Raw genomic sequence first — 23,060 nt, 5'->3', positions numbered from 1 at the left:
AAAGGTTAAGATAAAACTGATTCATGCTTATGCACTCCATGGTACATGTTAACAAGCCTCAATTTCCAAGTGGAGAAGTTCTTTATCTCATTCATTCATTCATTCCCTGGGAGTGGTGGCTCAGCAAGAAATTGCCTCCTGTTCCAGGCCAGGCTGACCTATATAATGAGGTCAAGGTCATAAAGTGGGTTTAAAAGCTAGCCCGGCTGAGAGAGCAACTTGGAGGATAATGACAGTGATTGTAAGAAAAATGGGGCAGAGAAGAGACTCCATCCTCACCGACTGTTACTGATTTATTGGAGCAATGAGGGGCCCCAAACTACCTGCAGGATGTAGGTTGAGTTCATTTAGGAGGAGGTGGGGGGGGGAGAACACACACACATGCACACCCCCTTCATGGACACCCCCCATGGAACCCCCCCACACACACACACTACAACTGGAAGTTACAAATATTTTTGACTGGGAGCAGAGTAGGTTGCTTCTGAATCCCAGGCATATTGTTCGTGCAGATGGAGTCTACAGTCAGGCTGGGCTAAGCAATTCTTTAAGGCTAGGCTCCACAATGATGATATGGGTGGGGGCAGTTGGAAAGAGAGAAGAAAGGATAGAAGGAATTGGAAGAAGGGAAGGAAGGAGTAGGAGGAAGGAGGAGAGGCTGGAGAATGAAAAGAAGTAGGAACCGAGAGGGGGCAGGGTGAGTGGAGGAGGACCAATCCTCCTTTATTTTAGAATTTTCCAAACATTACTGCGCACTGCACAAAGTGCCTCTCCAGCACCTGGGAGAGGGCTCAGCTAGCCTCTCCCTTTCTCTGAGCCTGCCTAGGCGGTCCAACCCCGGGGCGAGGGCACAGCGCAGCGGACTGCAACTCCCGGCGTGCCCCAGGGGCGGGGCGGGCCGTGGGCGGGGCCTTCAGCTGCCACAGCAGGCGGGCGGTACCGAGTGGAGTCGGCGGTGCCGAGCTCCCGGATGTGGAGCCGTTGGGGCGGCGGCGTGGGAGGAAGATGGACGCGCTGGAGAAGGGGGCCGCCACGTCGGTGCCCGCCCCGCGTGGACGGCCGTCCCGGGGCCGGCCCCCGAAGCTGCAGCGCAGCCGGGGCGCGGGGCGCGGCCTGGAGAAGCCGCCGCATCTGGCGGCTCTAGTGCTGGCCCGCGGCGGCAGCAAAGGCATCCCGCTGAAGAACATCAAGCGCCTGGCGGGGGTTCCGCTCATTGGCTGGGTCCTGCGCGCCGCCCTGGATGCGGGGGTCTTCCAGAGGTGCGCATGTGCGGGAGCGGGGTCCGGGGGTCGGGGGTCGGGGTCCCCAGGCCTGACCCTGGACGGCCCCGGCTGATGGGCACCTGTCACCTCTGGGCTGCGCTGACTGTCGGGCGCTGCAAGGCCGGGGAGGCAGCAGATGCATGAATGGAGTCCAGAGTTGGGGCTTGACAGCCTGGAGAGTCTTCCCCCACCTTTGAAAAAAAAAATACTCTAGCTGTGAGGCTGTGAGTCAGCACTATGCGGGAAGCTTCCTACGTGTGTACGAGGTATGACTGTTTCATGGGTGTGAATGGCTTTCACCTACCTCTTGAACTTTGGCCTCACTAACGGCCGTTTTATTTCTGCATCATTTTGGCTTCTACCAGATTGATCAGGAGTTACAAGTTCATTCATCAAAGGAGGAAGATAAAATCCTTTGCCAAAAATAAATTTAAACGCACATGCTAGCAGCAGCCTAATTGTGCTTTTATTTATTGCTGCCTTCTAATGGTTTGGATTTTAAGATGATTGATTCTGAAGACTATTAATTCTCCATATTACATAGGCAGATTTTTCATCCTACCAACTTCGTTTAAAACTGAGATAGCAGAAGGTATACATTTATTAATTTTCTGTGTGTTTAAACCCAAAGGAAGCTCTTGGTGGAGCCAAGCAAATAGGGCTGGCATTCTGAAAATAACATGTAATAGGAAGTGTGCAAAGCAGAGATAGGGGAGTACTGGGGATTTGGTTCAGTTTGATAAACATTTTTATAGCCCCACTTTTTGCTGTACTCAAGAAATAGCAAGATGGCCTGTGCACAGTTTTATCCCATATGGAGGTCAGGTTTGGTTTTGGTTTTTGTGTTTTTAACCCTCTCAGAATACAGACTGCAGAGAAGTGAGAGTGTGTATAGGCCACAGTGGGAAAGTAAAATCTTACATTCATGCAAGGGAAGAGAGATCAAAGTCATGTTGACAGATTGAGAACAAAGTTATTGTTTATGATTCAGGTCACACGTCAGGAAATGACTTTTAAAGTGGACTCATAAAGGGTAATGGCAGAATTGGGAAAATGGCCCGGCACTGGAGGACATGCTCTGTTCTTCCAGAGGACCCAAGTTCAGCTCCCAGCACCATTGTTGGGTAGCTCACAGCTGCCTGAAACTTCAGTGCCAGGAGATCCGATACCCCTTTCGGATCTCCGGCCCTTCCCCTCACATGCAGATATCCACACATACACAGTCTCTGAGCAAGAGAGTGGAATTGATGAAGGGGATGGGCCCAGTGGGTAGAGGGCTTGCCTTGCAAGCTTTTGAGAAACTTGAGTTTAATTCCCTGAATCCACGTAAAACCCAGGTAGGGACTTTGCGTGCATCTAATTACAGCAAGGCAGGAGGTGGAGAAAGGGCATCTGGGAACTTGTGGGCCAGCCAGCCTGTGTATCCAGGGAAGAACAGAAGAGATCCTGTCTCAAGGTGAAGGGTGGGGACCAATCCCTGAGGTTGCCCTGTGACCTCCACACATACTGTGGCACTCATACCTGCACCCACACAAACACGTACATACACATACAAAAGAGGGTGAGTCTTTTAAGTACAGTAATTAGGCTTAAGGACAACAGATCTTGTATTCAGCAAACGCTGTCTACCTACTGTGTGACGGGTCCTGCTCTGTCCTGAGCCAGCTGGAGCCAGTCTAAATGGGATCATGACAGATGCAGCCCTGCTTGCCTGCTCTAGAGCCACCAGCAGCCACAGACACTGGCAGGAAAAGAAAGACTTATTGACCACAGGCCAGCAGGTGGAAGATGGCAGATTGTCATCCCTGTTCCGTCTCTCTGGAGGTGGCACTAGAAAGCTCATGCAGGGCTTCTGAGGAGTCTGCCTTTAGCTCTGGTCAAGTGGGCACTGGATGGTGGTGCATGTTCCTGCCTGTCGATTCCCTGGATGCTTTGACATGCAGATGTCAGCAGTCATCAGCAGGCATTCCTGGTCTTTGTAAACCTGAAGAAAGGTGACAGATAGGAGTTGATGTGGTGATGCTGGTCTTTGACAGGTTCCTTTGCAGGCAAGGCTGTCCTTAGCGTTAATTCTTTGGGGAATAAAGTAAGACAAACACTGAAAAACGCACCTGCTAGTGTGTGCCAGGAACCATGTAGTCCAGGTCCTTCTCTGTCTCCGAACTTCCTGGCCGCCATGGGTCGTGTCTCTCTGCTTCACGGAGCCCTCTCCACCATGATACTCTGCCTTAGCACAGGCCACAGTGTTCGACCTCAGAAAGTGGGACAGAACAAATCTTCCCTCCAGTTCTCTTTTCACTGTAACCACCACAGCTGAGAAGCAAAACACAGGCATATGTGTGGTGTCGGAAGATATCCCTATTGTAATGACCCTAAAGGAGTGCCCGGGGGTGGTATGCTCTGCCACAAGAATCTTCAATTCCTTGTTTCTGGACAGGCTGTCCCTTTCTGATGTCAAGCAGAGTGTCATGAGAACCACCAGCCTCTGCACACATGACCATAGTCTCTGGCAGTTAAGGCCACATTCCTAAGTTTGGCCCCCTTGTAACCTACTCACCTGAGAAGATGCAATACTTTTAGTAGAATGGACTGTTTGCTCCAGCGAGATCGTGATGGGCTCATAAACCTTAAAATCCTCCCTTACAGAATGAATCTTCACAGTGGAAGGAGAGAACAGACTCCTGCAGACACTGAGGCATTTGTGTGCCCCAGCCCCTGCACACTGCATCCATAAAGTGAGAAAACAGCACAGCTCCCATTAAGAGTGATCAGTTTCAGAAGAATCAGCTTCTCTGTAGCAGTCCTCCATCTCTATACGACATGGTCTTCCATTCGTGTAGGATATAGTCCTCTTTGCATGTAGGATGTGAGGCGTTGCTGGTCTGGATGGTGACTTGTGTTCCTTTGAGCTGCCTCTGGGCAGCCTCTAGGGACCTGCCAGGCTGACTTGGGTAATAGAAGGCAATAGACCAGTACTGCTTCCATCAGTCTCTGCTGACCGCTCTGACCAGTAGTCCTGTATTTGCCGTGTGCCCCAGTTTGGGGCCAGCAGTGTGGGGTGGGGTGGTGCAGACCACAGTGGTAACCATGATACCATAGCCTTTCTGTACCCCAACATTTCCCCTACAGGATGTACTTGAATATATATCTGAGAGAGAGGTTCCTTGAGGATTAAGGGAGATAATGTGTGCTCAGCCCTGGTGTAACACTGAGTTTTCCTTGTATATATATTTTCCTACCTCCTATAGAACAATCTGTTACTTCCCTTGGGCCATGGTTCCCTTGCTTATAAACTGAGAATTAGTAACCCTGAAAATGCCTTGACAGCTCTTTGACTTTAAACAGTTAGTGGAAGCATGTCTTTAATGTGTCTTTCAGCTTTCTGCAGACTTTTTCTAGATGGGGCCACACACTGTGCATTGCCAGTTTTTCAGGACAGATGGCCTTTGCTGTAATGTCTCAGTTCTGAGTCTGTGTGTTATAAAAGTGGCCAGTGCACTGTCCATGAAGAAACGTGGCCATCCACCGGTAGGACATTATAAACAGTGAGGAGGAGACACGGCCCTGCTCATTCTGGTGACCTATGTATCTTAGATCCTCAATTAAAATGTATAGATTGGAATTGAACTGGCTCTGTGGGGCCCTTGGAGGGCTTTGGAGCATCCCCTTCCCTGCAGCTCTCACTTGTCTTTCTTTGCAAAGGAGCGGGTAGAAACTTAACGCAGCCTTCTGTGAGGTTTTCAGGACCAGAGGAGACTGGGAATTTTGTTCAAGGCCCTGCTTTGGCTCAGCCTGCATGTATATCCTATGATGGAATTTAACAGAACTTTCCCAGGTTACTAAACTCTGCTGCTAAGATGGCATGTATATGATGGAGTTTAACAGAACTTTTCCAGGTTTTACTAAACTCTGCTGCTAAGATGGCTGGCAGTTCCCCAAAAGGCGGGTGAGCATGTTCACTAGAGAACCATTCCTCTCATCTTTGGAAGAGTCTTGATTTTTCAACCAAGCATGGGCGGTGGTATGAGCAAAGCTGAGAGCAGGTTGATCTTTTGAATCTTGTACAACACGGTGAAAATCAACATACATTTTTGTTTCACTTGTAAGCCTGAGAACTTAAGATTTGTGAGGGCCCTGGGCTCTGTTATCACCCCTGAAATGACACTATGTGGTTGAAAATAACTGCACAGGTACCATGGCTGATGCTCTGTGTATGGAGCTAGGTAGAGTGTGTCTCCTTCCAGACTAAAGCCGTTCACTTGGACCTTGACATTTTCTCTCCTGGAGTTGTTTTTGGCCTGTCTGGTCATTCTTGTTCATCTTTAACTTTTGCCCATTTCCCTGATACCCGCAACCAAAGAGAGCCCTGTCCGCCTGGTCCCTTTAGTTAGAGGACCCCTGTTAAGTGTGTGTATGTGCTGTGTTCCTGTCCCCAGTGCTGCTGTCACACAGTACGTGCACAAAGCTTTGCGCCAGTGTGCAGTCCTTTGTTACCTCTTCTGTTTCAGTGCTTGAGAAGCCAGCAGTTTCCCTCTTCTTTCTGTGGCAGTGACTTATAGTTAATGTCTTTAGCCATAGGCATGCGTACAGTCATCACCACCATTGTGCTGGAGCTGCCGCTGCGCTGAAACCACCCACCTTTCATTCATTCATCAAACACCGTCGAGTGCATGGTAGTCAACAAGGACTGTAAAGGGTGTGGGGAAGGAACTGCATTAGAAGGAGCATTCTTACTTACTTGGTTCTCATGCCTCTCTGACAGTTTATCAGGAATTACAGCATGGCATGGGCCCGTCTCTAATGAAAGGCCGAGAGTTTGAGCAAAGAGACTGCCCTGCATTAGCTGTCATACCCCAGGGTCCACTGTGGTGCCTGGGACAACAGATCAAGAAACACATTTCAAGAAAAAAGGGATGAGAGAAAGATAAAAGGGAGACAAGCCGACAGATTGATCATTTTTTGTTTTTAATTTATCTTGCAAACATTTAGAAAAAGATCACTAAAACCTCCAAGTTGATTGAATCATCGCTCAGTTGTTCTTCAGCTGTAGACTAAATGCCAGGAGATGCGTGCTTTCATTTGGTTCATCCCTTCCACCTTCATTTTCAAAATCCAGTGCAGTTTCTTCATTGGTGTTTCACTTGGTTATATACTGTTGCCAAAAATAATAAATAAATAAGTAAATAAATAATCTGTCACCAAACTATTTACAGTGCAGAATAAAATCATGAGTGCCTTTCCTTTGCATCAACTACCATGAGTAAGTGCCAGAGACATGACCACTAGCCTGTAGCCAAGTTGGTTACCAGGCTTCTTTTGAGAGAAAGAAATGGGGGCTTACTGACTTTATCTGTAGCAAATCTTTCTCTGTCCCACCAGCTAGCTCCCAAACAATGACAAGATTTCTTATTAACTATGAAAATTCGGCCTTAGCTTTGGCTTGTTTTTAACTAGCTCTTATAACTTAAATTAATCCATTTCTATCAATCTCTGCACTGCCACATAGTTTGTGACTTTTCTTTCTCCTCCTGCATGCCCAGCTTCCTCTATATCCAGCGGGCAACTCCCCCTTACGTTTTCTCAGAGCTCTCTGTTCAGAAGTCTGCCACTATTTCCTGCCGAGCTGTTGACTGTTTCACCTTTCATTAAACCAGTCACACTGACATACCTTTACACAGTGTAAGCAAATATCTTGCAGTATTTCCTCCTTTTTGTCTAAGTAAAAAAGGTGTGGTTAACTCTATCATAGTGAAACTAAATACAATAAGGACAAATTTCAGGTAAGAATTTCATTTGCAATGTCCAGGTCATTTGTATTTGGCTATTTCAGAGAAAATACTCTATTATCTCTCTTTTCTTGATGAGTCCAAAGTTTTATACCTAAACCACTTTTTATCATAACTTGTATTACCAATCTAAAACTATATTTTTAAACCTCAAAACATTTTCTTAGAAAAACAACTTAAGCTTTTATGTTTCTCAGTCTTTTAAACTTTACCTCTTTCTTTTGTAATTTTTTTTAAAAAAAATTGATAACAAGGAAAACTGTAAAACTATAATCATTTAGCCTTCAACCCCATCAAAGACCCAAGAAAGATATAATATTACCTGAGTAAAGGGGAAATTCAGAACAAACAACTTCTAAAGCTGTAGAAACTACAGAGTCTTCTGCCTAGCCAGTCACCCAAGATTCTTCTGTCACATTGGGGCATCCATCATCAGCCTACAAGCCTATAATTTTTGACAGACTTTTTTTGTGAAGCAAGAATTTTGAAGGACTGTCCTACCTTATCGTGGCAAAATTCAGCTGTCCCTTTTGTGCCCTGCTTGTCAAGTTTGGACAGCATATTGTCAGCAGTTGAAGCAAGGGCAGTTTTTTGCTCAGTGCTAATCTTTGCCACAAAAAAAATAAATTCCATATAGAGTTTCTTCAATTCCCATCATTTTCTCTGAAGTACACTGGTGATGCCAGGGACAAATGTGTCTCATAGTCATGAAAAGCCTTATGTTATTAAAACATCTTAAATACCATATTCTGTAGGTCTCTGAAGTGTTTAAGGACCACCTATCTATCTAAAATACATCTCAGACCTTGAAAACATACCTAACATGACTACAAATTTGGTTGTTATAAGTAACTGAAAACTAACCTGCATTTCTTTATTATCCTAAATAATTTTTAATAATAACTTTCAAGGACTAGAAATTTACATTACATTGTTAATTGAGGTGTACAGATACAATACCTTAAACAATAGTATAAACATATGTATAGTGTATTTTAACAAAAATAACCTTAAATTTGTATCAATATACAAAAATACTTTAAATGAGAATAGAAATATATATAACAGAATATATATAACAGTATAGCAGAATAACCTTACATTTGTATCAATATGCAAAAATTTATACCAGTGTAAAAGACTAATAGTTACCCTTTTTTTTGGTTTAAAAGTGGATCCTATATTCTACCTTTTATCCTATTATTCCTATATCCTCCTTTTCTTTTCAGAATGAGATCCCTGAATCTAATCTTCTTTGCTTAATTTCCTCCTTGGCTATGACCGTTAACAACTTAAGTCAACCCACCTAAAGAATAGTAAACATCCATAATCTACCAAACAACCAAAACACATCCATCCCACCTCTTGGTAACGTGGGTGTCATGTTTTCTGGACTGGTTTCTGTTGTCTGGAGGTGACTGCATCTTTAGGAGACCCTGAGAAAATTGAGATAATGGTCAAGTCCTGGCTGGAGCAGTCTTTGAGGCTGGACCATCTTGGCTAGTTATCTTGAAATAATCCTGAGCAGTTTGCAATCCAAAGCTGATCTTTGGGTGGTGTTTGCCAGCTTAGTGGCGTTACCACAATCCAGGTCGAGTCATCCTTGTGGAGATTCCCACCATCCTTTTGAAGACTTCAAAGGTCATTGTTAGGAATGGTGATGGCCCATTGCAGAAAAATTAAACATTTTAAATGTCATATGCAGATCTCAGGTTAAAGAACCACAATTTGTTAAGTACATTAGGAGTATACAAACTTAATTCCTAGTTACCTGATTCAGACTCAAACCCTAAATCATAAACAGGAAGTTAGATGAAGCTTTTTTCTAGAATTAGTTAGTACTCTATATGACCATTAATATCTTGACAGAAAATTTAAATGTATATATATACATATATATATCTTATAAAATTTGAGATCATATTTATACCTTAAGGTAATTTTTAAAGAGTCAAAGTAAAACCAAAGGATTGTAAGATTAGTGGCAGTAGAATAGTTCCTTAATTGGAGTTTTTCTTCTGTCCCATACCAGGTGGCTTCTCTGACATGAGACAAGACATTTTGGGCTTTCCTTTAACAAACATGCTTGGGTTAAAAGAGGGGGAGAACCACATTCCCAACCCCAAAGCTAGCTTTAAATTTTAATTGAACAGGGACTACAAAAGGACTATTCGCCTTTTATGTCTAAAGAGAAGAACAGAGATAAATATTTGGGAAGATTTATGAAACTTTATTCTAACGGAGATGGGCTGCATCATTAGGCCATTTACTGTTTTCCTTGGGACATTTTCTCTGGATGATTCATGCTTTTTTTTTTTCTTCAGATATTTCATTTTTCCAGTGGTCTTCAGATTTCTTACTTGGATGTCTTTATTCTCTTAGAAAAACAAAAACAAAACCCTGCCTAACCCTAACTTTGGGGAATCTCCTTTTGGCAGCTTATATCAGATCAAATGAAAGGCATTTGTTAGTCTTATAAGTTAGTTTAGACTGAATGGTCATGCTGTTTGATGAACTATTATCTCTTCTAATCAGGAGGTCTCTTCTGTTCAAATCTAATCCTTTCGATTTTGATGGTATCCATAGCTTTTCTTCTGTGGAAACAAAAGCAAAATCTCTTCTGCAATGTAACACATATTCTGGTTTCCATTCTGAGGTCAACACATCTTTAAAGTATACAGACTGATTTAATTCAGCAGGATTTTTCCTACTATTCAATTTCTCTTCACAGCTGTCATTCCTTTCTCATTAGCATTTTAAAAATTTAAAGTTGATAAAGCATTGTTCAGTCTATCTCTTGGGGTATTTATTACCCCTTTCCTTTTTATTAAGAATATCTTCTAGAGTTTGATTAGATCTTTCTATAACTGCTTGCTCTGTAGAATTGTGTGGTATACCTGTAGTATGCTTTATGTTATAATATGCAAAAATCCTTCATTTTACTAGAGACATATGCTGGAGCATTGTCAGTCTTAATTTGTACAGATATCCCCGTGATGGCCGTAAACTTCTAATAAGTGTATAATTACAGAACCAACCTTTTCAGAACTCAACGCAGCTGCCCATTGAAATACTGAATATGCATCTATGGTATGGTGTATATATTTTCATTTTCTAATCTCTGCAAAATGAAACTCATTTATTTGCAAAATTTCATTTTTTTTTGAGTAACCTTTGAGTTACTTCCTGCAGGTAGTGGAGTTTGGTTACAGAGAGAACAAGTAAGACATCCCCTTATTGTTTCCTTGCCTTCTTGCTACATGATAGAGAAACTTTTCTTCAAACCTTTACTGTTAATATGGTGTTTGCATATTCCCTACCAATAACTGTCAGTTTTAACATTACTTTGTGCTAGAGGTCCCTCTAGACCAGTATGAGATCTGATATGTGCTATATATACAAGATATCATTTCTGTTTCTGATTATTTCTTGTAATTGAATGAATAACAAAGCTGATTCTGAATCATCTGGAAAAAGTTCAGCAGTTTCAATATTTTAAAAAAAAAAACTCTTTCTACATATTGAGAGTTCTCCCAGACAGGCTTATCAGTTAACCATTTTAAAGGTAGGACTGTTGCTACCTTTTAAAGACCAACTATTATTGTTCCCTGCTTATGTACAACCTGAACAATCTGGCTGTTCTTGATAATAACTTCTTTTATGGTTTACTCCTGAGATTGGAGGAATGTTAATCTGTTTTCATTGCTGTAACAAATCATGTCCCCATAAATTCATTGCTATACTAGCCACATGTGGCCTTAATTTTCCTCTCTGTCCTCCTGGCCCTATACCCTCAACCATTTGTGAAATATTTTGATCACATTTTGACACCCCCCCCAAGACTGACTATACAGTTTACTTTGAATCAGAGGATAGTACAAGCTACTAGCTGACCAAAATTAACCATAGAGATTTTGGAGAACTGAGGACAGATAGAGAGACACAGAAAAGTAGGACTGGAACTTAGAGTCTCAGCCCTTTTTTGGATTGAGGAAGGAGAGAGGAGGTTATTGGTTGCTTCGTTCCTGCTTTTCTGATCAGTCAGGTTCTTAACCCAATATCTGATGCCTGAGTTTTTATTGATAAAGAATAATAGATAAACACTTCATCTGGAGACCCACATTGGGCACCATGTGTAATGAATGCGTCTTTTTCTCTCCCGCAAGCCAGCTCCCAAACAATTACATAGAGATTATTAAACCAATCACAGTGACATATCTTTACACAGTGTAATCAAATATCTCACAACACTTCTCCTTTTATTTAAATCCTCAGTTGTGTGCCTTTATGGTGTGTGTGTGTAGGGGGGGGTATTTATATGCATGGAAGGCAGTGCACAGAAGCCAGAGGAGAGTCCTGCGGTATCATTCTCTACCTTATTCCCCGAGACAGGGTCTCTCACTGAGTTGAAGCTAGCCTGGAGATCATCAATTGCCACCCTCTTCTTTCTATTCTTCACCTTGCAACCACACCTGGCTCTGTTTTAACATACGGGCTATTGATTTGAACTCAAGTCCTTACGTTTGTATAGCAAACCCAATCTCTTACAGAACCATCTCCCAGCCCTTAAATCCACTTTCTACAAATGCTGAAGGGAATGTTTAGACTTAATAAATGAAATCCAGAGGTTGGGAATTTTTCCTTACTTTCTTAGGTGACCTTGGACATGTGGCATGGATACTCTTTTTCTCTTGCTTAGTGCTCAATGAATGGGAAGGAAAGAAAAGACTGTATGCACATGACAGTCTGCAAATCTCGAAAAATCTATGTGCAATCATTATTAAAGCACTGTGACTCGAGTAATATTTATGTCCCATTTTTAGGAATGGGAGTTTGTGAAGGCTCGGAAACAGGACTTGAGTAGAGTTTGCCCTACAGAGAAGCACTTTGCTTTCTGTCTTGGTCTTACAGAATCAAACAGGCAGCTGTGCTGTGGTGACTGCAGGTAGACATTCCCCACCCAGACAGTCGTGGTCGAGATCATCAGTGGTTATTGCTCGGGAGTCCACTGCTCACTGTCTTAAAAATGAAGTTGGATTTTCTGGTCACTGTGCACTACTCTCTTCTAAGCTTAAAACTATCACAGTTAAGCTGTCAAGTTTATTTCTACATGTGTATTAGTCTTGTATGGAAGATAGTTTGTGTTTAAATTGGCACTATAAAGTAGAATCACCTTCAACTCACCTTAGATTTGACTTCTGGTGCTATCTTGCTTATTCTGTGGCCATCTTCAAAACGCTGAGTTCACTTTTTCTTAGTTCATAGAATTATAATCTGTAGCCCTCTAAATGACGGTGTATTGCATTTATTTTGGCATTGTTTTGTATCTTAATTTTTTTTATTTTGTTGGTGGGTTTTTGAAACAGGGTCTTCCTATGTGACTTTGGCTGGTGTGAATATTGGAAACATCACCTCTACCCCCACTCTGCTCCTGAGCCTTGAGGGTCCAGGCGTGGACCATGATGTCTAGATTAATATTGCTGTAATTGCACAAAAGCTTTTCCAGCACCAGGTTGTGGGCATTAATGCAGAGCTCTGTCTTACTGTTGGCAGTCTCTTCTAGTGACTTGGATATTTAACTTTCTTTTTACTGTCCAAACAGTGTGTGGGTCTCAACAGACCATGATGAAATTGAAAATGTGGCCAAACAGTTTGGGGCACAGGTTCATCGAAGAAGTTCTGAAACGTCCAAAGACAGCTCTACCTCACTAGACGCCATTGTAGAATTCCTTAATTATCACAATGGTGAGTCTGACTACTAGATTTACATTGTATGTGATCTGTAGCCATGTTTACCATCACACAAGACGTGGGTCAACATCTCATTTAAGATCTCAGTATCGCATGATGACCGGGACTGGGTGGGTGCAACAGCTTGCCTTTGCTTTTCTCCAGAGGTTGACATTGTGGGGAATATCCAAGCCACGTCTCCATGTTTACATCCCACGGACCTTCAGAAAGTTGCAGAGATGATCCGAGAAGAAGGCTATGACTCTGTCTTCTCCGTTGTGAGGCGCCATCAGTTTCGGTGGAGTGAAATTCAGAAAGGAGGTAACTGGGCTCACTGTACTGAAAGTCAGGTTTTGTTGTGGGTTGTGACGTAGCAGCATTAGCAGTAAGCAGAGCGAAGGAGCAGTGAGAGTGTTCGGTGCACAGCCGCAGAGGCAGTGGCAGGTTACTCCAGTCTAGACATTGTTATAAAGCAACACGGTAAAAACCAGACTAACTCAGCCCCCGCCTCTTTAGACACCCTGGCTGTTTCTGTTAGTGGCAAAGCAGACTCGTCAGGTTTTAGATCAGCTCCTTTTGTGTTGGTTCTTGGCCTGTCAGACGAACACCAAGCCACACCAACCCTCCATACTGAATTTGTGCAGCACGGATGATCCTGACATCAAAGTGTTGAGGGTGATGTGCTGTGAGAGTCCGTTGAATAAGCTCAGTCTTTTAGGTTAAAGAGATGACAGATCCAGGAGCAATTGCCATCCACCTTAAGGAAGTGGGGAATGCTTGAGCAAGCGCCTCACATAAGCCAGAGTTAGTGCTGGGCACTGCTGTTTCATCTTTTCATGTACCATGACCCTTCGGAGCCCCCAGGAAGCAGAATGCTGCAGGTGGATGGTGTCTAAACCATGCTGGTAATTCTTGGGCAATGTTACATTTCGTGGTTATAAAAGCATAGCTGCTAACTGTGTCAGTTGTATAGTCAGTAAGTCACGTTTTCTGTGACACTTTCTGTCCTTGTTAGAGTAGATGTGCACTCCACCATGGTGGTCCTAGCACCGCTCAGGCTGCAGGTGTTAACCATGCTAAACAGAAATGTCTCTTAGAAGTCAAAATACCTATCGCAGGGGTATAGGGAGATTACTTGACCAGTAAAGCATTTGCCACAGCATATGAGGCCCAGCATTCCTATCCCCAAATCCTGTGTAAAGATGGGTGGGTGTGGCAGCCTCCTGTAAAGAGAGACGGGGATTCCTGGGAAAGTTGGCTGGCTAGCATCATCAGTCTGCCATCCCTGGGTTTGATTGACAGACCCAGCTGTACAACATGAAGTGCAGAGAACTGTAGGAAAATGCCTAAGGCAAATGTTGGGTGGGCCTGCACTCCTATACACCACCCCCCACATGCACACACATGTGCTCTTACATGTGTGACCATCATAGCCCTGTGCACACACCCAACAGAAGGAAAAATACACACTGCACTTCTGCACTTCAGTGTGAATTAAGGATCACGGTTTCTGTCAATATCGTATACTTACTGAATGTTGAGATGAGAGGATAGTGTTTCCTCCTGAAGCGCTGTCATGGAGATGCTGTCTTCTGTCTTCCGCACTTTCCTCTCAGCACTGCAGCCCCCATCCTATGGTTATTTCTGCAAGTGTAGCACGTCGTCTTCCTCGGGCTGCTCATAAAGTCCGTGTCTTCTCTCCCCACATTGTGTGGCAGTGTTTTCTTAGTTCCCCCACAGTAGGCTGGAACCTGCCGGCAGCAGTGAAACTGTCCCAGACACTGGCCTTGCTTTGCTCTACAGTGTTTTCTTTGTCTCTGTCTGGAATCCATTCTGTTAGTTTTGAGTAGTTTCCGGTTTGTGTTTCCCAGTCTGCTCTGCTCTCCCTATTTCTCTGCCTGCTTTTGAGCAATCCCAGCTGGCCTGAGGGTGTTAACTCCCTTCAGCCAGTTTTAATCATTGAATTACTTCAGGGTTTTTGTTGTTGTTGTTGTTGTATTTCTGGTCTGCATATTTGAGTTTGTTTTGGGGAATTCCATTCCCTATTGAAATTTCCATGCTTATGCATTTTCAAGATCTTTCTTTTACGTCTTTAGTATACATATGGCAGTTACTGGAAAGTTCTTGGTGCAAATTTCAGCATTTTTGCTCTTTTCGCTGAGTCATTTCTCCTACTGCCTGTCCTCTTGAATGTGACCTTCCTGTTTCTGCGTCTCTGGGCATCTCATGGCATGGTGTGCACCTGCCACAGACACTGGAACCCACATTTTCCCTCAGGGAAGACTTACCTCCATCTCTGAGACACAGATAAAGGGCTGATAATGGTGGTCCAGAGAGAAGTTGTACTAGACTCACTCTGGAATCCCAGTCCACTGCTCAGTATGGTGCTAATTATGGGAAGGTCTTGTAGCTTCAATTGGCCCCCAGTCAACCACTGTAGACAGTGTAGGAGACAGCACATCACACAGGGCTGTAGGACAGGAGACGACATCACACAGGGCTGTGAGGACAGGAGACACCACCACACAGGGCTGGCTATAGGACAGGAGACGCCATCACACAGGGCTGTAGGACAGGAGATGTTGAAATAAGAGCAGCAGGGCTGCGTCCCCAGCACCCCAGCCGCCTGGCTAGCTTATGCCCGAAATAACAACACACAAACTGTATTCTTTTAAGCACTGCTTGCCCATTATATCCAGCCTCTTCTCGGCTAACTCTCGCACCTGGACTAGCCCATTTATAATAATCTGTGTAAGCACCCCAAGGTGTGCTTACCAGGAAGATTCTAGCCTACGTCCATCCTGGGTCGGAGCTGCCTGGGAGAGCGGAGCCTGGCGTCTCTGCTCCAGAGAGCAGAGCTGTCGAGTCTGAGCTCACTTCCTCTTCCTCCCAGCATTCTGTTCTGTTTACTCCTCCCACCTATGTTTTAACCTATCAGGGCAAGCAGTTTCTTTATTTAATTAACCAATGACCTTCCTCCATCAAGGAGACACCAGCCATCACACAGGGCTGTAGGACAGGAGACGCCATCACACAGGGCTGTAGGACAGGAGACGACAGCCCTCTGCTGCTATGAAACTCTTGCCCAGTCTCTAGTCCGCCCATCTGCCCCCACCCCATGTAGGACATGCAACGGGAAGAATTGGGATACAGGTGTGTTCCCCGTACCTTACAGTCTGTACACATCCATGAATCTGAACCTTCCCTCAGGTCTTCACACAGCAGACTCCCTCTGCTTGTGCCCAGTGTAAGCTTGCTCACCTGCCCCTATACTCTATAAAGTGTCTCCCGGGAGAAGGGTTTGTTCTGCCCCATCATGTTGAGTCTCCTGGACTTTTAGCTGCCTGTCTACATTTCTGTTGCAAGGTCCCTGAAGGGGAGAGCTCCCTCGTCTGCATCTCCAGGCGCTTGTAAAGTGTTCCATTGGCTATTCAAACATATTTGCTGGATTTTCCTACTTTGTCAGACACCAGTTGGATGGTCCAGAACATGGTTAGGGAGGGAAGTGGGTAGAGGTTAGTTATGGGAGCATTCTCATGCCAATGTAAAGGATTCTGAAGTGACAGCAACATGCACATGTACACATGCACATAGTATATACTGCCAAATATACATACATATGCATGTATCCCCAAACACATCTTCATATGCAGAATCTGGGGAAATGCAATGAGGGGGAAGGATACCTCCATATTGCTAGCCAGGCTCCACTGTTCCACCCATTGTACTGATTAATGTTGACACTGCTGGGCTTTCATTATCTATATTATCAATATTTATTTTTGTGGTTCATATGTTTTAAACACCAAATAAAAACATTTACAAATTTCCACTGGTATAAATAAAGCTTTGATATAGGCTAGGAGTATAGGTCAGTTGGCAAAGTATTGGCCTAGCATGCACGAGGCCCTGAGCTCAGATCAGCATTGCTAATACTGGGCATGTTGGCACATGCCTGTCGTGTCGTCCCATCACTCAGGAAGTACAACCAGGAGCATCAGAAGCTTAAGGTCATAACCGGCTGGTGTTTGAGGCCAGTCTGGATTACAGCCAGTGATTGAATGGGAAAGTCCTTAGGTTTCCTCAGTCGCTCTATGAAAACACTTTCTGACCATGCTAGATGAATGCACACACACTGTATTTCTGGAGCTGGAAATACCGAGGAATAGACTAAAGAGGTCAAGTATGGAATGATATTTTATGACAAGACCCCCTTTGGGAACCCTTTGAAGGCTGCCTGCATACCCCCCAACACCACAGTACTTTTGTTAATACCCTCAACCTGAATTACTCTGAATTCTTTCATGACATACTTTTTCTGATAGTAACTATTTACAAGTGGATACAAATTATTAGAATGTTAGCAATTGTTGCTTTAGAAGTAGCACCGTTTGCTTATGTAGATACAGATGTATGCATTCTGAGGGGGTCTTTATTTGTGCTTTTACTGAGTGAACAGTGTCTATTCTAAGTAATGTAGACTACTGTAGCTTTTGCTTTTAGTTCGTGAAGTGACTGAGCCCCTGAACTTGAATCCAGCCAAACGGCCTCGTCGACAAGACTGGGATGGAGAATTATATGAGAACGGCTCATTTTATTTTGCTAAAAGACATTTGATAGAGATGGGTTACTTGCAGGTTTGTATATCCATTTTATACAACTCATCAACCCTCTGTGTTGTGCTGGGAGTTCTGGAGAGAAGCGGCTGTGCCAGCTCTAGAGGAAAGGCGGGGTTATCATCTGTCCTGGTCCTGCAGCTTTACCCCAAGGTCATCCTCGGAATTCGGAATTGGCAGTGGACACCTGCAGAGTCTGTTCCGTTGAATGCCGAGATAACAACTGTGTAAGGGCTGAGGGCTGACAGTGTCTTACTGTTCCCATTAAGCCTTGCAGGTTGTTTGTGGTCCACATTAGGTTACAGTTAGATTGTGGCTGTGTGGTTAAGTCATTTTTACTACTTTAAAACAGAAAACAACCAGTTCAGTGGTTCTGAGTGCGCATGGACCTGGTTTTCTGGAAGGCCAAATTCTATGTCTCTTTCTGTGTCACCTTGACTATTGCCCCATGGACGTGCTCGCTGTTTTTGTTTTGAAAGGAGGGGACTGGCGTCTCTCCTTCTTAGATCACAGACCGGAAAATTAGTTCACTTTCATTATAGCTGCCAAGCACTCTTACCGTGTGTGGGCTGTGGACAACACTCTGGTTACCCCAGCAATCTGCACAGCTGCTGAGAAACGTGGTCACGCTATCCTACCTTACAGAGCTCTGAAATAAAATAATGAGGAGCTGACCCAAGTTAGGAGCACTGGCTGCTCTTCCAGAGGAGCAAGGTTCAATTCCCTGCACCTACATGGCAGCTCATAACCATCTGTAATTCCAGCTCTAGCAGATTCAACACCTTCTGCTGGCCTCCTTGGGCACTGTATGCATGTGGTGTAGAGACAAATGCAAACAAAACATTATATATACATAGAAATAAATTTTTATAAATGAAGTAATTCAAGACAGAAACAGTCCTATTGAGATTTAGGCCCTTATTTTAGGGTCAGAGGCCTGGGAAGCAGGAATGAGGAAGTGTCTTGGCTGCCCACTGATACAGGGTCAGAGGAACGGTCATGCTCTTGCCCTGTACCAAGACACTGCCTCAGCCTTGACATGCGCTGTGCACCCCGGGATCTGAGGCAGTCTGTGCAGCGGTAGTTGCAGGTGTCCACCTCAGCCCTGACCAAAGACTTGAAAATCACACGCTGCTATTTGATGAGAGTGAGATTTGTGGAGAGGAAGCCGCTGCTCTCAGACTCCTCAGAAAGCTCTTGTGTCAGAGTGCTGGAGGGAGGGTCTCTGCCATCTCAGTTAAGACAGGTCTGTTTTAAAGGGGACAGGGACCGGGCATGGTAGACAGAATCTGAAAAATCATGTGTTTGGTTTGAACTTTGTTTTCAGAATAATCACTGCGGGTGTGTTGCTGATATACTGGGTTATCTGTTTTCTCAATAATGCACCCCAAATCTACGCGGCATATACATAAGTGACTCTCAGGACACTCACAGCATCTCCATTGTCTTTAGGGTGGAAAAATGGCATATTATGAAATGCGAGCTGAGCATAGTGTGGACATAGACGTGGACATTGATTGGCCGATTGCAGAGCAAAGAGTTTTGAGGTAAAAGAAGGAAAAGAGCCTGTGGTAGCTGTGGGCTGGAACACAGAGCTGTTTTCAGCATGTTTAACCTTGAAGACATTGGTTTGAGATAGTATTTGGACTCGGTTTCTTTGAATGGGGAAGTGTGCATATAAACCACACTTATAAGTAATGACTTATATTGTAAGCTATGAGGTGCACTGCATGGTTTGGCTGAGCAGTGAGTTCTCTCGCTGTCCGTGAAGTACACAGTGAAGCAAATTGGAAGAGTGATGTCTGAGTGACCAGGGGGCTGCTGTCGCTGCCTTGGCCAACGCGAGGGGTGCGCGTGTGTACTCAGAAGTTCTGTCTTGGTTTCTTTTAGATTTGGCTATTTTGGAAAAGAGAAACTGAAGGAGATAAAACTTTTGGTTTGCAATATTGATGGATGTCTCACCAATGGCCACATTTATGTATCAGGAGACCAAAAAGAAATAATATCTTATGATGTAAAAGATGCTATTGGCATAAGTTTGTTGAAGAAGAGTGGCATTGAGGTATGCGATCCCTGGATGTAGCAGTACGTACTCGATGTGATTCAAGGTCAGAAACATCCCAGTAATTAAGAGATTTAAGGTTTTGCTAATTACATAAAGTCTTCAAAGTACTGCTTGATGTATGCTTAAAGAACTCTGACACTGGAAAGATGAAGGGGATTTTCCAGTTGGTTAAAATCTATCTAATCATACTCTAAACACATCTCTTCATTTTCCTTAGAACCTTGGAATGAGATATATTTCCTTAATTCGCGTTGACAACTAGAAAGGGCAGACACCTTGTAGACTTTCTAACTCTGGCCTGTGCACGAGAATGAAATTGTTCATTCAGAATCATTTAATGTATAGTTGTATTTCTTAAAACAAAGATTAAGTCAGGCCTGCTGACACAGACCTGAAACTCAGGGACTGGGAAGCTGAGACAAAAAACAAACAAACAAACAAATCATGAATTGAGGAACTGACTATGTAACTCAGCAAGACCTTGTCTCAGGATAAAACATGAAGAGGGCCTTGAAGATGTAACTCAGTGATAAAACATTGCCTCGCATGCTTGCACGATACCTTGGATTCAATCCACAGTTCGGAAGGGAGAAAGTTAAATAACTACAGTTCACTAGAAATCTTCCCTATATGATACTCTACAGCATGAGGTGGACGTTCCTTCTGAGCAGCTGACTTTCAGGGAGAGGCTGTGTGTAACCTGGCACAGCTCACCTTAGTGGGCTTTAGAAGTCAAGCATGCTTTGTTTTGCTGTGATTTTCCTAACTGGCCCACTCATCTGTGACTTGAGTCTTCTCAGCTTGATTTCTTATCCAGCCTATCTGATTTCCTCCCTTCTAACGGCCCTCTTCCTTTCCAGGTGAGACTCATCTCAGAAAGGGCCTGCTCCAAGCAGACACTCTCTGCCTTAAAGTTGGACTGCAAAATGGAAGTCAGTGTGTCAGACAAGTTGGCCATCGTGGATGAGTGGAGGAAGGAGATGGGCCTGTGCTGGAAAGAAGTGGCCTATCTCGGTGGGTCATTTGCAGATCTGCTTATCCTGTCAGAATAACCAGAAGGGAAAGTCCCCAAATGACTGTAGGAAATGGATGTCCATTAAACTGCAGAGCTGAGTATTAGAATTGTCTGGGCCAGTGGGAAATGGCAATCACTGCCAAATCAGGTGACCAGAGTTCAATCCCAGGATACCCGTGGTAGAAGGAGAGAGCTGACCTTTGAAAAATGCCCTGCCCTTTTAATTTCTACAGGGTTAGGGTCAGCACATGCTTACTCCCCCCCCCCACACACACACACAAATAAGTAAATAAATAAGCAGCTATTCTGAAGGCTGCCATGACAGTGTGAGTTTTCCCAGCACATGCCATGGAGTCTTGCTGTACTCCATCAGTAAGCTGGAGGTGTTGGGAGCACACAGTGCCTTAGAGCTGCTACAGAGATTCATGCAACTGAAGCAGAGCACCTGGAGTTTCTAGTACACCAGAACAAGTTTTACTGTTTGTTTTTTACAAGTTCCAGTTTTAAGACAGAAATTGGGGTAATGTGCCAATGATGGGGAGATAAAGACTCTGCCTAAATTGCCAAAGACTGCAGCTCCTGCACACAGTGGGTGCTAACCACTGTGCTGACATCTGTGTATCGGCATGTTCAGATATGTCTGAGACTTTTCAGGTTACTGTTAAGCAGATGTGCATAGCGGGTCCCCACAGTGCAGGCAAGGAATCATAAATATTGTGTGTGCAGAGCTGCAGCCCCGTGATGCCAGCATGGTAAGTATTTAGACAGACTAGTTGCTAAGGTGCACACTAACTACAGATCATGCATGAAGTACATACGGGCAGACCACACCAGCCTCACAGTTGCCTGAGCCCGTGGTCTTGAGATGCTGGAATAGCTTTGGAACCAAATATAGAGAAAAATGTAGTTTGTTGTAGGAAGCAGCAGCCATGCAATACATAGGATCCCTGCTGTGCCCATTCTCCGTGAGGCCTCAAGGGAGCTCTCATATGACTGACTTTACATAGTCAACAAATTAAACAAACATTAGAAAAAGACCCAAAGATAAACAGAAGGTTTCACATTGTGTGGGAAATGTGTCATCTATGTAGGCAGAGGCCTAGAGGCAGACTCCAGAAGACAGAGGAGCAGTGATAATCGTGCTGGGTGGTGTCCTTTGTTTGCATTTAAGAAAACGTTCCTATTGTGGATATGTATGGCTTATACCAGACAACAGCAACCCTAGAATACTTCCTGAATCTTACCTCAGAATGTGAGCAGTGTTTGGAATGGGCCCATAGAAACACATGCCAGGGCTAGAGAGATGGCTCAGAGGTTAGGAGTGCAGGCTCTTCTCTCTGAGGACCCAGGTTTTCAATGCTAAGCCCAGTTCCAGAGGATCCAGTGCCCTCTTCGGGCATCCACAGGACCTGCGTGAATGTGGTATACAGACATACATGCTGGCAAAACACTGCTATATATAAAATAAAAAATAATCTTGTTAGATTTTTTGACAGTATTACTGCTGTAACAGGCATGTTGGAGTATGCCTGTGACCTCAGCATGGGAAGGCAGCGGGATTGCAGGCTCAAGTTTACATCTCAACAACTCTCATAATAAAAGTGTAATTTCTGATAATTATAATACACACTGGGTAAAGGAAATATATACTCCACTCTCCCTCCATAGCTGGTAAGAACTTGTTCTGAATTGCTCAAGGAAAGCCCTGTTCTCACTTATGCCTACAGGTGTTGTTTTGTTCTGTTGGATTGTTGGTGTCCCTGTCACCTATGGGTTGTCATTTGTATCATTTAGCTAGAACATTCTGTGTCTCTTTCATACATGAATGATGTTCATCTCGCTTGCAGGCAATGAAGTGTCTGATGAAGAATGCCTGAAGAGAGCGGGTCTCAGCGCCGTTCCTGCTGATGCCTGCTCTGGGGCCCAGAAGGCTGTGGGGTACATATGCAAATGCGGCGGTGGCCGCGGGGCCATCCGGGAGTTTGCCGAGCACATTTTCCTCATGATAGAGAAGGTTAATAACTCATGCCAAAAGTAGAGATCGGTGTCGTGTGGGAATCAGGGATGTAGGCTCCTTCAGCCACTTTGCTTTGGCTTTGATCACATCCCACGGTGTAATTCGCAGACGCGTGATCTGGTGTGTGAGATACCTGACTCTTTTCAAAGACTTTTCTCAAATCATTGTTCCAGAACTCACAAGATAATTATGTCTGCTTTCCTCTGGTGCAAGGTGATTGATTACTGAGGGATTGATCTAGTGTTCCGCAGACTCTTAGAAAATGCAAGTCAGAAAGCATAAACAATCAACTTTGTGTTGTATCCTGTCAAACTGTGTTTGTGTGGTTTTAATGATGCTGAGGTTTTATTTATTTTAAGGCAGTGTGTCTGGCAATTCACACCCCATGTTAATGAATAAAGTTCACAAGCTCAATGAAGTTTTTGTTCTTAGAGGACACTTCCTAGGCATTTTCTTACTTACCAGTTATGCAGGCTCAGAAGCAAGCGATTCATGGGGACAGTACTTTGTGTATCCATGCACAGAGAATGCACACACATAAATGCAGACATCTAAATACATTCTTGTCT

At 44.1% G+C, this 23,060-nt stretch overlaps 1 protein-coding gene across 1 annotated transcript; it reads left to right on the top strand.

Annotated features, from left to right (window-relative positions):
• The first annotated feature begins 941 nt into the window (after positions 1-941).
• Cmas (cytidine monophosphate N-acetylneuraminic acid synthetase) lies at positions 942-22,905 on the top strand. Its single transcript, XM_050135293.1, has 8 exons — positions 942-1,259; positions 12,651-12,793; positions 12,944-13,099; positions 17,282-17,415; positions 18,847-18,941; positions 19,285-19,456; positions 20,320-20,473; positions 22,322-22,905. Exons 1-8 carry the CDS (start codon positions 1,006-1,008, stop codon positions 22,510-22,512), a joined length of 1,299 nt encoding a protein of 432 aa, XP_049991250.1. The 5' UTR covers positions 942-1,005; the 3' UTR covers positions 22,513-22,905.
• Positions 22,906-23,060: the final 155 nt, after the last annotated feature.

The sequence above is a fragment of the Alexandromys fortis genome, unplaced genomic scaffold (genome assembly GCF_014885135.2).
Source record: "Alexandromys fortis isolate MF-2015 unplaced genomic scaffold, M_Fortis_MF-2015_v1.1 scaffold_21, whole genome shotgun sequence".
Lineage (NCBI taxonomy): Eukaryota > Metazoa > Chordata > Mammalia > Rodentia > Cricetidae > Alexandromys > Alexandromys fortis.
This window is presented reverse-complemented; position numbering and strand designations above follow the sequence as displayed.

Coding starts and splice junctions, on each gene's coding strand:
- Cmas (XM_050135293.1), top strand. CDS start 1,006: ATGGACGCGCTGGAGAAGGGGGCCGCCACGTCGGTGCCCGCCCCGCGT. Junction 1,260..12,650: donor GATGCGGGGGTCTTCCAGAG/GTGCGCATGTGC, acceptor CTGTCCAAACAG/TGTGTGGGTCTCAACAGACC. Junction 13,100..17,281: donor GAGTGAAATTCAGAAAGGAG/GTAACTGGGCTC, acceptor TTTTGCTTTTAG/TTCGTGAAGTGACTGAGCCC.